The 15,929-nt window shown below is 41.1% G+C and overlaps 1 protein-coding gene across 1 annotated transcript in view; it reads right to left on the bottom strand.

The window, feature by feature from the left end:
- The window catches only part of sorl1 (sortilin-related receptor, L(DLR class) A repeats containing), a 215,176-nt gene that overhangs the window by 161,907 nt on the left and 37,340 nt on the right, over positions 1-15,929 (bottom strand). The window contains exon 2 of the mRNA XM_059956940.1: positions 11,799-11,915. Coding sequence (XP_059812923.1) covers positions 11,799-11,915 — 117 coding nt within the window. The remainder of the gene's footprint in view (positions 1-11,798; positions 11,916-15,929) is intronic.

The following is a 15,929-nucleotide window of genomic DNA, read 5'->3' as shown; positions in this document are numbered from 1 at the left end:
AACAAATACTTTCAAGACATCACTTGTTCTTTTTGCTTACTCTAGCATCTCCTGACACTGATCCAATTATGAAATATCTTCAATATTTTCAGTCTGACAAACTTCATGGTGCTTTGTGAGAGGATCGACTTCATCCCCATGAGTATGTGGGGTGATACAAGAGAATGTAGAGGGGTGAGGAAGAGTAAAGTATAGGCAAAAGAAAACAAAGTCAGAGGAAGAAGGGGCAGTAAGAAAGATACACCTCACTAAACCAAAGGATTTAAGCAAAGCTCACATGAGAAAAGTACTGCTGTGCACTTTTAAATTACTCTCCATTTAAAGTATTTTAAACCTTAATATAGCATGAAAATCATGAATGTAATTTTTAATGCAAATTAAAACTTTGAATTTTATAAATTTGTTTTTGAATATCCAAATACACATCTTAAAATAACAATGTGTCACTGCAGAGGAAGGAACTTCAAATTTCTAGGTGTTAACATTTCAAAGGACCTGCCCTGGACACAGCACGCAAGTACAATTACAAAGAAAACATGACAGTACCTCTTTCTCTGAAGTTTGAGAAGATTATGCATAACATCTAAAACTTTGACAAACTTCTATTGATGTGTGGTCGAGAGTATATTGACTGGTTGCATCACAGCCTTGAATGGAAAAATCCTACAGAAAGTTGGATGTAGTCCAGTCCATCACAGGTAAAACGCTCCATATTATTGAGCACATCTACACTGAGTGCTATCACAGGAAAGCAGCATCCATCATCAGGGACTCCACCACCAACCAGGTCATGCTCTCTTCTCTCTGCTGCCATCAGGAAGGTGGTACTAAACACTCACCACCAGGTTCAGGAACAGTTATTACTCTTCAGCCATCAGGCCCTTGAAACAAAGGGGATAACTTCACTCAAGTTCACTGTTCCCACACCTATCGACTCACTTTCAATGACTTTTCATCTCATGTTCTTGATGTTTATTGCTTATTTATTTTTGTTCTCTTGTTTTTGCAAAGCTTGTCATCTTTCAGATATTTGTTGTTTGTCCACCCTGTTGGGTGTGGTCTTTCATTAACTCTATTATAGTTCTTGGATTGACTGAGTACACCAGCAAAGAAACAAATCTCAGTACATGTCTCCATATACAAACCTTTGATAATAAATTTACTTTGAACTCTGAGATAGAGAGGCTAGTGGTATGGTGTCATGAAAACAAACGTGCCTTCAATGTCAGCAAACAAAAGCACTGACCACTGTATTTACTAAGGGGGGGTGGGTGGGCAGGCAGTGAACATGCTCCTGCTCATATTAATGGTGCTGAAGTGGAGAGGGTTGAGCACATCAAATTCCTAGGAGTGAACATTAATAACCTACCCTGGTCTAACCAGAAAGATGCCACAGCCAAGAAAGCTCACCAGTGCATTGACTTCTTTAGGAGCTAAAGATATCTGGCATGGCCTTGTTGACAATCATGAATTTTTAATCAATGCACCACAGACAATACCCCATCCAGATACACCATGGATTAGTATGGCAACTACTCTGCCCAAGACCAAAGAAATTGTAGAGTTGTATACATAGCTTAACATGCCATAGAAATCAGCCTCCCCCTCCATGGACTGTCTACACTTTTCACTACCTTGGTGAAACAGCCAGCATAATCAAAGGCCCCACCACCCTTAACATTCTTCCCCCACCCCTCCTATCGGACACAAGATACACAAGCCTGAAAGCACACAGCACCAGGCTCAAGGAGAACATCTACCTCCCTGGTATAAGATATTAAGCGGATAGACTCTTGACCTCAATCGCACCATGTCCTTGTACTTTCCTGTCTGTACTACACTTTCTCTGTAACTGTAACACTTTATTCTGCAATTGTCTTCCTTTATATTTCCTCAGTGCACTGTTTTAGGTAGTGATTGCAAGGATAGCATGCACAACAAAGCTTTCTCCATTGTTTTGTGGAACAATAATAATGACAATAAATTTACTCTTTACATATGCCATTATAAAATTTATTGCAACCTACTTGACAACTGAGAAAACAGAGTCCCAATGAACATGAATTAAGGTACCGAATTGCTGAATCTAAAGTCTATGGTTATGCAGATACAAACAAACTTCTGCAATCCAGGTAACAGATAAGTAGCAATCCATTTGCTTTTCTTAAAATCTGTGCAGCAAATAGAGAGTAAAGACACCTCTGTCAGACTAGTTTATCGACTACAGTTCTTGCCTTGTTAGAGTGAGTTTTGGGTTTAGGTTACTTACACTTAGCAAGTGGCTCTGGCTACTAGTCTTTTGTCCCTTGAAAATATTGTGGATTTAATTTGGAACAATGCATCCCTGAAAGCTGCGAATCCCAGTCCAGACAATGCTGGCGTCTGCGGTACAGATGCAAATGAGGAGGTGTGAAGTTTTGTAGTTTCAAAAGAAAGCATTGTCAAACTTTGTAAATATGGAATTGCCCCATGTTTAGCACATAAAATATCGAGCCCCACGTTGGCCCAGCAGACCTTTCTACTGAAAGCGTCTCTATATGATGCCTGCTGTACCTTGCTTTGTCGAATAAAGCAGCTGCTTTGTATCTAACAGTAATGATGGACACCATCTCCCTGGTCCTACACTCATCCCTGCAGCAAATGGAGAGTAAAGATACCTCTGTCAGACCAGTTTATTGACTACAGTTCTTGCCTTCAATATTATTATTCCAAGCAAACTTATCACTAAACTCCAGAACCCATGAGTTAATGCCTCCCTCTGCAACTGGATCCTTGACTTCCTAACCAACAGACTGCAATAAGTATAGGCAGCAACACCACTGCCACAATTATGCTTTCCACTGGCTTTCCACAAGGTTGTCTCCTCAACACCCAACTCTGTTCACTTTCCTCTCATGACTGTGTTGCCAGATTCAGCTCCAGCTCCATCTACAGATGATACACTGCAGTGGGCTACACTTCAAATAATGATGAGTTAGAGTAAAGGAAGGAGATAGAGCGCTTAGTGACAGTGTCATGACAACAACCTTTCCCTCAATGTCAACAAAAGAGCTGGTCAGCGACTTCAGAAAGGCAAGTGAAGCACATGCTTCTGTCTATGTTCAGGGTGTTGAGGTTGAGAGCTTCAAGATCCTAGATGTGAACATCACTGATAGCCTGCCCTGGTCCAACCACACTGATGTCATGGCCAAGAAAGCTGAGAGAATGCCTCTATTTCCTTAGGAGGCTGAAGAAATTTGGCATGTCCCCATTGACTCAGCAATTTTTAAATCAATGCACCATACAAAGCATTCGGTCTGGATGCACAACAGCTTGGTATGGCAACTGCTCTGCATGTAACTGCAAGAAATTGCAGAGTCATGGACACAGCTCAGCACATCTTAGCAACCAAACTCAGTAAAGCCGCCAGAATAATCAAAAATCTCACTCACTCCAGACATTCGCTCTTCTCCCCTCCCCCATCAGGCAAAAGATGCAAAAGCCTGAAAGCACACACCACTGGGCTTAAGGACAGCTTCTACCCAGTCATCAAATTTTGACCGGACATCTAAATGATAAAATGAACTCGGCTTCATAATCTACCTGGTTTATGATTTTGCACTTTATCATTAACCTGCATTGCACTCTTTCAGCAGCTTTTACACCTTATTTTGTACTGTTATTCTTTTATCTCATGGAGTTCAATGCACTGTGTAATGATCTGATCTGTACAAATGATATACAAGACAAGCTTTTCACTGTATCTCATACACGAGACAATAAACTAGTATCAAGTCAGCTAATCTATATCAAGGTGGTGGATGGGTGCTGTGAAAAAAAAATTGGTGCAATTTTACTTGAAACACGCTATGTTTTTATTGTAACAGTAAATATTCTGGGCCAAAACTGAAATGGATCTATTTGGCTGCATACCCAACAGATATCTATAGAAGGAAGTAAAGTCAGCCCTCCTTATCTGCAAGTTCTGCATATGCAAATTCATCCAACTGTGAATCGAGAAAACCTAGAAGTGCTCTTCCAGCACTTACTATTCGAGCAAGTATCCACTTTTTTTCTTGTCATTATTCCTTAAACAATGCAGTATAACAACTATTTACATTGTATTAGGTATAAGTAATCCAGAAATGATTTAAAGCATGCAGGAGGATGTGCTTAGGTTATCGTGGATTGGAATTTAAAAAAAATGGAAGTTCTCTTACTAAGTAAGTAGGAACAGCTACATAATGGTATTATTTAGTGTTGGTTATCCAAACGTTTATCTTAATATATAGCATATATTTTACCTTTCTATGCATATAAATCACTTAAAAAACATATGCATTTCAATAATTAAACCACTGCGTTGCTTAGTAATAATTGTAGCTTTCATTGGGGCAGGGCCTTTCTCACTTTATCCTTTAAAATTGTTTCGATCGCTGACTGATTGTAGCCGAACGCTTTTCCAACAACTGACGGTGTAGTGTTCTCGCACGTGTTAAAAACTCTGAACTAACCATGAAGTATAAATCGGAGTCAATGAGGTGCGATCCCAGTAAGATTAACCATTTACTGTTCACTCTTCCACATTAACGTATGGTGAAAACGGTTGATAAAACAATACAAAATATATAATTTGTTTCCTTCTTGGCATCACATTTACATCATAAATACTTGCAAAAATAAAATTACAACTATATTACATTAAAGTACAACATACAGTCAGAATCTACCTACGCCATCGACTGGCTTTAAATACACTTCAACACAAACTATCCGCAACTCTTTAAATAACGAACATAAACTTTATCAACCGTCATTACTTTTAACAGAATCAGCGTTAACATTTTTACTTCAACATATCGATTATCTTATGAACTTACGGCATTGCTTCTATGATGTTTCTAGTGCATAGAAAGAAAACTTTTCTCACACTGATCCTGCACACACATCCTTCCCGTTTCTCCAAACCGGTATTTTCCCACAGGACGCAGCAAAACCGGGTGTGACGTCATCACATGCCGTGATATATCACAGACAACGAATTTACTTTCAACAACCTTAACTTTAACTAGAAAATAATTACAAACGAATTACTAAAGCTAAAACATAATAATGAATGCCTTAAGGGCAACACACTCCCCGCCTGACCTTCGTAAGGTCACTATGAACATAATACAAACTTCAGTCTCTAAATCAGTCCTTAGGTAGAAGTAGAATGACTTCTGCAACTGGCCTTTGGTAAGTTTTCACATCACCTTGGTCAGAAGTTTTCAACTCAACCTTCCTGACATGTCCATCCCTACCAGGGAATGTGGCAGTGATTCTGGCCATTGGCCAGCAGTTGCAGGTGATCTGCTTGTCCCTGAGCAGGACTAAATCTCCAGCTTGAAGATTCCTGCGGGGTTCTGTCCACATTTGTCTGTGTTGCAACAAAGGTAGATATTCATGTCTCCAATGAGACCAGAACTGATTTGCGAGAGCCTGAACCTGTCTCCATTGCTTTGTGTACAAATCCTTATCTGGGAAGTTCCCAGGTGGAGGGGAAGCTCCTGTCTTCTGCGTAAGGAGCATTAAAAGCGAGAGTATGAAGGGACTTTCCGGGTCAGAAGAGACAGGTAGGAGTGGTCGTGCATTTATAATGGCTGTGACCTCTGCCATTAGTGTGCACAGTACTTCGTGGGTCAGTCGGGTGCGTTGCTGCAGAAACATTGAGTCCAGGATCCTTCTGGCGATACCAATCATCCGCTCCCATGAGCCTCCCATGTGAGAGGTGTGTGGTGTGTTGAACTCCCAGTTGCATCCCTGCTCACTGAGGTACCTTTGCACCGTCTTGTCCATCCCGAGCTCCTTGGACGCTCCAACAAAGTTCGTGCCGCAATCAGATCTTAGCTGTTTTGCAGGGCCTCTTAGTGCAAAGAAGCGCCTGAGAGCATTAATGCAGCTGGATGTATCCAAAGGTTCGATGACTTCAATGTGTACCATTCTCGAACTCATGCAGCTGAACATAATGGCCCGTTTGCTCTCTGCTTGTCCTCCTCTGGTGCGTCTAGTAGTGATAGTCCACTGACCAAATACATTGAGCCCCACATACATAAAGGAGGGCAGGCTTCAAGGCGTTCTGGTGGGAGGCCCGCCATACATTGAGCTTCCATCTTCTCTTGCAGTTTCCTGCAGGTTACACATTCGTGGAGTACTGAATTGATCAGTGTTTTGCCTCCCAAGATCCACAGTCCCGCTGCCCTGATTGCTCCTTCCGTCAGGTGACGGCCCTGATGCCTTACCTGTTCATGGTGATGGCGTGTGAGCAGTAAGGACACATGGCTGTCTTTGGGCAGGATTACTGGGTTCTTTTCTGCAGCTGAAAGGCGAGAGTGTATTAACCGGCCTCCAATGCAAATGAGATCGTTCTTCAGGATCGGGTTGAGTTTCCTCAAAGGGCTGTCCTTTGGTATTGGTTTATTGGCTTGGAGGGCCGAAAACCCCCTTGCAAAAGCTGCTCTTTGAGTTGCTTTAAGGATGACGTCCTTTGCCTGGGCCAATTTGTCCGCAGTGTACCTACGTGGGATATGAAGCTGTTTTAGATCTTGAAGTGAATCTCTCCAAGCCTCCCATCTGTTTAGCTTGTCTTCTGGTAGGGGAGTATACCAGTCAGAGAGCTCAGTTCCCTAAGAAGGGCTCTTCCCTGGATCGTAACTGGTGCCAGTAGACCCAAGGGATCGAAAACACTGTTGACAGTGGAGAGAACTCCACAGCGGGTGAATAGCTTGATCACGGTAGGCACGGAGAAGGTGAATGTGTCAGTTGTAATCTCCAAAAGGAGGCCCAAACTCCTTTGTGTGGGTATGGTTTCTCCATCTAGATCTAGGTCTTTGATCGCCAGAGCACAGTCATCGTGTGGAAAGGCCTCCATTACTGCCTGACAGTTTGATGCGAACTTGTGCAAGTGGAGGTTTGACTCAGCAAGTGAGGCTTGTGTAGGTCGGAGCAGGTCGACTGCTTCATCTTCTTTCTGGAGCAATATCAAGCCGTCATCGACATAGAAGTGCCTTTCTACAAACTTAACAGTGTCATCGCCGTGCTCCTGTGCACGGATGGCTGATGGCTCTTCGCAGCCCATAGATGGCCACGGCAGGTGATGGACTATTGCCGAAAACGTGGACTTTCATCCGATACTCAATGACTTCCTTGTTAATGTTGCTGTCCTTGCCCCATAAGAAACGGAGGAAATTGCGATGGTCCTCCTGTACTAAGAAGCAATGGAACATCTGCTGGAAGCCTGCTAGGATTGCGACCTTCTCCTTCCGGAAGTGCAGCAGGACCCCGAGAAGGGTATTGTTGAGGTCGGGGCCTGTGAGGAGCACATCATTAAGGGAGATAACAGCGCACTGAGCACTGGAGTCAAAGACCACCAGGATCTGATTGGGCTTTTGTGGGTGGTAAACCTCAAATGTTGGGAGGTACCAGCACTCCTCACCTTCTCAGTGGTGGCACTACTTCAGCATGTCCATTAGCGAAGATCTTCTCCATGAATGCTACGCATTGTTGTTGCATTTCAGGTTTCCTTTTCAGGGTTTTTTGCAAAGACGTGAACCGCTTGACTGCCTGCTCTTTGTTGTTTGGCAAGTGCTGGCGTGGTTCTCTGAAAGGTAGTGGGGCGACCTAGTTATTTGCTTCGTCTTTGAAGACCTTAGTGTCCATTATTTTTAAGAAGATGGCGCCTTGCGTTGATGGAGCAAGTTTATTATCATGCTCAGTTTGAGCGAAGACTGACTGTCCCAGTGTCTTGTCAGTTACTTTAGTACACTTGTTAAAGCCCTGTCATGCTTCCCTGATACACATGAAGCTTGTGCAGGGTTGAGAAATTGAATGGCGGCCACTCTCTAGCACATTGGTCTTGTGTGTTAACTGTCGGTTTGTGTACATTGCCAAGGCACACCTCTATCACCACCCAGCCCAGATCCAGGCATTGGGCAAAGGGGGCATCGTGTGGTCCATTGACCTGCTGCCTGACCTTGTGCACCTGGAGAACATCTCTTCCTAATAGCAGGAGTATTTCTGCTTTTGCATCCAGTTCTGGGATGTGCTTGGCGATGTGGTGGAGATGCGGCTAGTGTCGCACAGTGCTTGGAGTCGGGATCTCGGTGCGGTTATTCAAAATTTCATTGCACTCTAAGAGTGGAGGGAGACAGATGACAATTTTACCATCCAGGGACTCGAGCTGGAAGCCTTCTGCCTTCCTTCCATATCTTTCTTCGCTGCCTGAGCAAGTTCTAAGGAAGTATGGGAACTGATTACTCTCTACGTTGAACAAGTCAAAGAACTCTGGTCTGACCAGTGAGCGATTGCTCTGGTCGTCCAGAATTACATAGGCTTTGATGGCCTTGTCTTTGGCTCCCTCAGGGTACACCATAGTGAGGCAGATCTTTGAACAAGAACGGCTTGACTGACCTTGACCGCAAACTTCTGTGCAGCTTGAGCTGACAACAGTCGTCTTGGAGTGATCCTCTCCCTCCCTGTCGTCCTCTTGTGAGGGTGAAGGAGCGTTGTCAGTTTGTGGTAACGGGCCGGAGTGCATAGCCCCATCGTGGTTAGTGCTATTACATTCCGAGCAACTCACGGGGATCGTACACTCTCTAGCGAGGTGAGAGGTAGAGGAACAGCATTTAGAACATTTTTTTCTCCTTGAGAAGGGCCATCCTCTCGTCAAAGGGTTTTTTCCTAAACGTTCTGCATTTTATGAGGGGGTGGGGTTTGTTGTGCAATGGACAATTCTTGCTAGGGTCATTGTTAGTTGTAGAGACTTCAGTTTTACGCACTGAGACAGGTTTATTGATGTTAAAATTATTCGAAGTGGATTTAACTGGCTTGGTGTAAATTGTATTGCTACCTTGACTCATGAAGCTAGGGTCGCTTCGCTTCTTCTCCTCCTTGCACACAAAGCTAGTGAAATACTCTGAGCCAACAGACACCCACCTTTCCTGCAGCCCAAACGGAAGTTTGTCCACGATTGCTCTAATTCCATATGAAGTATCTAAATATGACAGGCCAGTTAAATAGCCGTCCTCTTTAGTGCCTTCAATCTCCATGAGTAGATCTCCGGGCTCTCTTAGCTTAGTGTGGTCCTTGGCTGACACCTTAGGAAAATTTTCCAGATGTCGAAATAGTGCCGTTTCAATAATTTCAGGGGCCGCATAGTACTGCTGGAGTCTCTCCCATGCTTGGGGTTATTGACGTACACTGAACGTATGTGTCTCACCTGTTCATATGATTCTTTTCCCAGCCATTTTGTCATAAGATCCAACTCTTGGGTTGCTCCGAGCTGGACTCCTTGGATAGCACTGGCGAATGAGGAGTACCATACACGGTAATTTTCAGGCTTATCATCAAACTAGTATAGTGCTGAAGTAACGAGATCTCGTCGTGCTAGCTACTGTGCCATGGGTTCAACTGCAAGAGGCATGCTGGCTGGGGTATGTCGGCGGGTATATGACTGAGGGTGTACATTTGTTATGGGATTTGCTGTTCTGAATTCAACCTTTGCCTCTCCTCTCACCAAAGCTGGTAAGTTTGGTGTCGAGAAGTATTTGTCATCAGCCCTTTCATTCTTGAATTCATCGCGAAGATGTAAGGGTAAATTGTCTTCCTCAGATGGATGTGATGCAATTGGTCCTCTCTTCGACTCCTCATGAAATGGGACGTTAACAAATAAGTATGGAGCGGAAGAATGACTCTTCAGGTCCATTTGAGATCTGACATAGTCGCTTGTGCGTTCCAATCTGGTCCTTTCTGATGTAGATTTTACTTCTTCCAGAACATGCATTTCTTCAGCACTTTCCAATATCTCTGCTTCCACCCTGGCAGCTTCGGCTTCTCGGTGTGACGTTAGCACTTCTAACTCTGCTTCTATCCTTACCCTTTCCAACTGGTTTTCGGTTTCTCTGGCAGCCTTTTCCATTTTCAGTTTTGCCACCTGTTCAGCATATGACGCTCGCACCTCAGCGGTTTCTACTTTAGCTCTTGCGTGGGCAGTCTTATTTGTTGATGCCCTACTGCTCCTGGCGCTGGATGGCAAGGATTTGACGCTGGATCGCAATGCCATCGTAGCACTTGAAACACCTGGTAATGCCGCCTTTTCACTGTAGTGTTCTCGCACAGGTGTAAAAACTCTGAACTAAACACGAAGTATAAACCGGAGTCAATGAGGAGCGATCCCAGTAAGATTAACTGTTTACTGTTCACTCTTCCACATTAACGTATGGTGAAAACTGTTGATAAAACAATACAAAATATATACAGTATTTGTTTCCTTCTTGGCATCACATTTACATCATACATACTTGCAAAAATAAAACTACAAACTATATTACATTAAAGTACAACATACAGTCAGAATCTACCTACGCCATCGACTGGTTTTAAATACACTTCAACACAATCTATCCGCAACTCTTTAAATAACAAAGAACATAAACTTTATCAACCGTCATTACTTTTAACAGAATCAGCGTTAACATTTTTACTTCAACATATCGATTATCTTATGAACTTACGGCGTTGCTTCTATGATGTTTCTAGTGCATAGAAAGAAAACTTTTCTCGCGCTGATCCTGCGCACACAAGCCCCCTCCTTCCTGTTTCTCCAAACCGGTATTTTCCCACAGGATGCAGCAAAATCGGGTGTGACGTCATTGCATGCCGCGATATATCACAGACAATGAATTTACTTTCAACAACCTTAACTTTAACTAGAAAACGATTACAAACGAATTACTAAAGCGAAAATATAATAAACTAAATGAATGCCTTAAGGGCAACACAGACGGCGTTTCACCTCTTTCTGATCGCTTTATTATTTCCACTTTATTTTCAATCGTGATCGTGATTATTTTCGTGAACAGAAACACTACAGATTCAGAGCTCCGCCAGGTCCTAAAGATCACTTCACTAAGCCAGGTTAAATAAGGGACTTGAGCATCTGTGTTTTTTGGTATCCGTGAGGGGTTCCGGAACCAATCCCTCATGGATAAGGACAGCCAACTCTACGTTAACAGCAAAATATATTTTGTTGTTTCGAATATCCAAAGAGGATAAAGAACAAAATGGACATAGCAATTAAGTGGACCTGAGCAATTCATTTGATAACCAAATCACCGGGGGGAGGGGGGGGGGGAGAGAAGGGGAGTTATACCACAACAATCTCCAAGTTTTTTTTTGTGTTTTTTTTAAAAAAGAGGTACATTTATCAAAACAAAGCAAATCAAAAAGACTACACTTTATAGAATTGTTCATCTCTCATTGTCCCAGTAACAGGAGCCCCTCTTAAAAGTTTTTTATTCCACTTATTTTTTAATCCACTGGTAAAATATAGAAATCACTTCCTATTTCACTATGACATCCTAACAATCAAGGTCCAAATAAATTCATAAAATTACAAAATAGCATTTTGGTATGCTTAAATGAATATTTATGAGCCCTTTCATGCACTACTTGCCATGCACTTCAAAAATGCAGGTATCAAACATGCTGATGTCATTTTCTGTAATTAAAATAGGTCAAGGGAAATTAAGTTAAAACTCACCATGAAGCATGCTATTGTCACTTATACCTTGCACTCTGCTACTAGTACATACATTATTTCTATACATAGAAAAAGGCATATTTTTAAATATAATATACACAATCTATTCTAATGAATGTATTTCTTTTTGCAATCATTTTTATTGATTCAATTTATTTTTGAAAAAGCCAAGCATATTCTTCCAAATTATACAGCAGTATGATAAATCAGTGTTTTCATTCAAAAAAATAGTTTTACTTACTGAACTTGTGTGAGGTCCCTGCAAATATGGACTATCTCGGGCAAGTGCCACAATCACTTTGCTCTTCTCTCCAGCCCAGTGAACAACCATCTGAGAGTGTGAATCATTGAGGTTCACCTGCAATTTAAAAAGCCATGTAATGATGTTAGTAATGAACAATTTCAGTAATGTTCTACAAAAAAAACTTTGCAAAAAACTTGCAAAAAAAAATTTGCAAGTTAGACAATGCATCAAGAACAAACCCATTTGTCCCTTCTTATCGACATTGCGACTTATGCATCACACAGTCCTCTTCCCGCTGTACACACAACCCCAGTAACACCTCTAATGCTTTCAGTCTAGGTGCTTATTCAGCTTAAATACATTTATGATCATCGCTTCAACTGGTGGTGTGTTTTTTTAAAAAAATATAGTAATAAACTTTGCATTCCAATTTTAAAGCAATCTCAGAATTTCAAACTGGGTTTAATAGTAGCCACTTAAAAAACAAATGGCTCATCACCTTTGCTTGACCTTCAGATGATTACCAATCAAACCAGTCATTGCGTTTTAATATGTCTCTCCACTCCACTTAATATTTTACAAGTGTAGTAATGTATAATGATTCAATTCACATCACTTAAAACTAAAGAAAATCTGTTACTACACTACACATCATAAACAAGAGGAAATAGATCATTTGGGGTGCTATGAATATTCATAGTCTTAGCTTCAACATGAGAAACAATTGTATCCAATGTTAATGAAATGGAGTAATGAGAGCTTCTGAAACATTTCCATAAGGAGAAGCAGCAAGCAGGCAAAACTAGAGAAAAAATTACAGTGAACTCTAGTTAATCAGTATGAGTACAATTTGGCCCATTTAAGTGGCTGCTCTATCAGCCAAAGTTTCATGGAAATAGAATGGTAATTAAAAAGAAACTATCATTTAACTTAGTAACAAATTATGTATTTAAATAAATTACAAAACAAATTACAACACTACCATTACTACTACTGTACTATAAAGCTGTATTGGTTCCTTCCCAATAGGCAGTCACTGATAGAGGAATTCATCCAGTGTATGCGGCTGTATTCTTTTGATTGATCGTAAATGAACAAAGCCAGCGTATACACCCAATACAGATAATGCAATACTGTAGCAATGTGCTACACACAGCGCTGAAATAACGACACACAGTTGGTAAGCTGTTTCGAGACTAGTTTATTCAAACTTTGTGGCGCTGGCATTTAATCCCTAGTGCCCGCCCTCTCCGGGCGGAAATGACATCAGAGATGCATTACCAAGGTCTCCCCCCGCGTGCTGGCTATTTGTGAGCCGGTTCGCCTGCGCAGAAAGTGGGTTGCCACAATACAATGTTTTTGACAATTGCATCCTCCAGTTATTGATCTTCACCAGAACAGTCAGGATGACTGTCAATACCTTTCAAATTCTTTGTAGTGTTACGGACTCAGCAACAATAAATATATGAGTGAGGCAGGGGTTTTTATAACAAATAACACATTTATTAAACACTGTAAACAAACCCCCCCAAAAGTAAACAAATCACTAACGTAACCGGAAATCAGCTGCTGTGCGGCAGCTTAAACAGTTCTTAAAGCAATGAAGCTTAAACAGTTCTTAAAGCGATGTTGCAAAAACAGTTCTTCAAAGTAGTATTGCCGAAAGTTCAAAATGCTCACAGTCCATGTAAGGGAGAGACTTTTTAAGATGATTTAAATTCTCTTTCACGTCGTGTTGCTTCGGTTCCCAAATCAAACTTTTCCCACGAAGTATTTTACGGAGATGAAATGTACGGCTTAAAGGCACTGACCTTTCCTTCACAGAACTGTTCCCAATCCTTTCTGCTATTTCAGAGGGATTAACACAAGAACAGTCAACGAATTCCTTCCGAATGAGGATCAAACAAGGTCGAACCTGTTTCACCGTCAAAATCGACTTCCCTTGATCTTTTAACTCCCGAACTTCGATCTTCACTCTCCACTGATTTCTCGAACTAGCAGAATCGTAAAGAACCTGCTGGCAATGTCCTTTTAAACTTTAGGCATTAGATAAAACTTCTTCTTTCAACTAAACTGCGTCATCACTTAAATCACGCAGTGGCATGAAGTCAACTTGGCAAATCCAGCCACGAACTGCCCCTCCTCACAGGGTGGGGTCTTCCTTTTATAACCTGAAAAAAACCCTGTCACATGACCTCTACTGGCGGGAAAGTGACATCATTCCACCATCACAAGACCATTACCTCAAGTCCAGTATAACTTCAACCCCAGTCACGGGACATGGGTACCACTGTCACGTGTCACGGGTACGTAACAGTAGTTCCTAACTAAGTAGCAAAATCATTTCATTTCTGGCCGTTTTTGGCATCTCCAAGCCTGAATGCTTGAAACCACAGTGGCAAAGACAGTTCCAAATTGTCTTACTTCCTTGCAACTATCAGTGCAAAATAATAAAAAAACACTTTTTTGAACAACACACACAACTGACGCTATTTAAAAACTGTTCACTCTTAATATGGTATAGTGTCTAACAGCCACACATGTGCATGTAATTGATGCCAATTAGAAATTTCAACAATAGTCTTCTGTCCCAATTAAGTGACATAATGTCCCAGAAACGAAGGGAATTCCAGTTATTTTCTTGATTAGTTTTTGTTCTTTAAACATTGCCCTGATTAACCAATGACCCCATTATCCCGAATACAGCACGTTCAGTAAAAATACAAATTCATCATTTCTGCAGCTTTATATTAGTAGCTGCACTTCAGAAATCTGGTTATTAACAGGTGTATCTAGCTCCTCTTTTCATTCATTTTGGCTTTAAGAAATTATTTGTGCATTAATCATTTCTCAGTTCTCATCTTCATCAAACACTCTTCCACTACTTCTGTAAACTTGCTAATAGGATTCTCATTAAAAACATTTCTTGTCATTGACAAAAATGTCCCTGGTTAGCTCATATTAAATCTTTTCAACTTGCCTTCACTTTATGATGATTCCCTAAACTTCACATTTGGCCATATTTTCCAAGACATTCTCAGCATGATAGACTTGACATTCTTCTAACTAAAAGCAGTCTCATGAATGCAATCTTAAATGAACTGAAGCTTGAAAATCTTGCAGACTGCATCAGAATTGAGTAATTTGTGAATGAAAGATTTCTTGTAGGACTTTTGAACTTCTGTCACCCACAGATTTATTTGATTGGATCGTAGCTGTGATAATGACAGGCAGGTAATCAGCAGGAATATTCTAAAACACAAGTTCTCGTGGATGGTGTGCCCGACAATTATCTAATTGATGAATAGCTGTGTTAAACTGAGGCAAGCCCAGCCTTTCTTTTTTTTCCCCTCGCTCTGGAACAAAATGAAAAACACTCCATAGTCATCCAGGCTTTTCTTGAAGCATTTTAAGATAACAGACAAATATATGATACAAACAGCCTATTGCTTTCAAAAAGGTATTCATCAACTAAAAGTTTAGGTTTAGGTCATTACCACAAACCAGGATTTCATTCTTGTCCTTGTTAACTGAAAGTGAGCACACACTTTGCCTTCATTAGGTAAAGAGCTGCTTGACAAACAGCACCATACTACTAGCTTCATCTCATCCATATTGTAAACTTGTGGTCTTGCTTTTCAATGAAGGTCACAAATGAATCAACAAATTCCTGCAGTTATGTGATCCGCTGTCTTTAAATCCACTGTCCATAAATAATAATTTAATTATTTATGGTTTTATATCGTTATATTTCTTCACTATTCTTGGTTGGCATGGCTGTAACGAAACCCAATTTCCCTCAGGATCAATAATGTCTGTCTGTCTTCTACTCTCCTGAATGCCATGATCTTTTAAAAACTATAATCACCAACTTTCAGAAAACAAACGCATTCAGTTACCTGCATTACATGATGAAAACCCTTAGTTTATTTTGTAGGCATTCAAGGTTTACTGTATAGTTGTTGACTGTACCAAGGCAATCCAAATTGGGACCTCTTTTCAACCATGATTTGGCTCATTTATGAGCATTCAAAACTTAACAGCCTGTGAATACTTGTGTCAAACACAAAGCAAAGCCTTTCATATTACAGAATTGCCAACCCCTTTAGAGCTGCTGCCAACACATTT

The sequence above is a fragment of the Hypanus sabinus genome, chromosome X2 (assembly GCF_030144855.1).
Source record: "Hypanus sabinus isolate sHypSab1 chromosome X2, sHypSab1.hap1, whole genome shotgun sequence".
Taxonomy (NCBI): Eukaryota; Metazoa; Chordata; class Chondrichthyes; order Myliobatiformes; family Dasyatidae; genus Hypanus; species Hypanus sabinus.
Note: the sequence above shows the minus strand (reverse complement) of the source record. Positions and strands in the feature narration are given on the sequence as shown.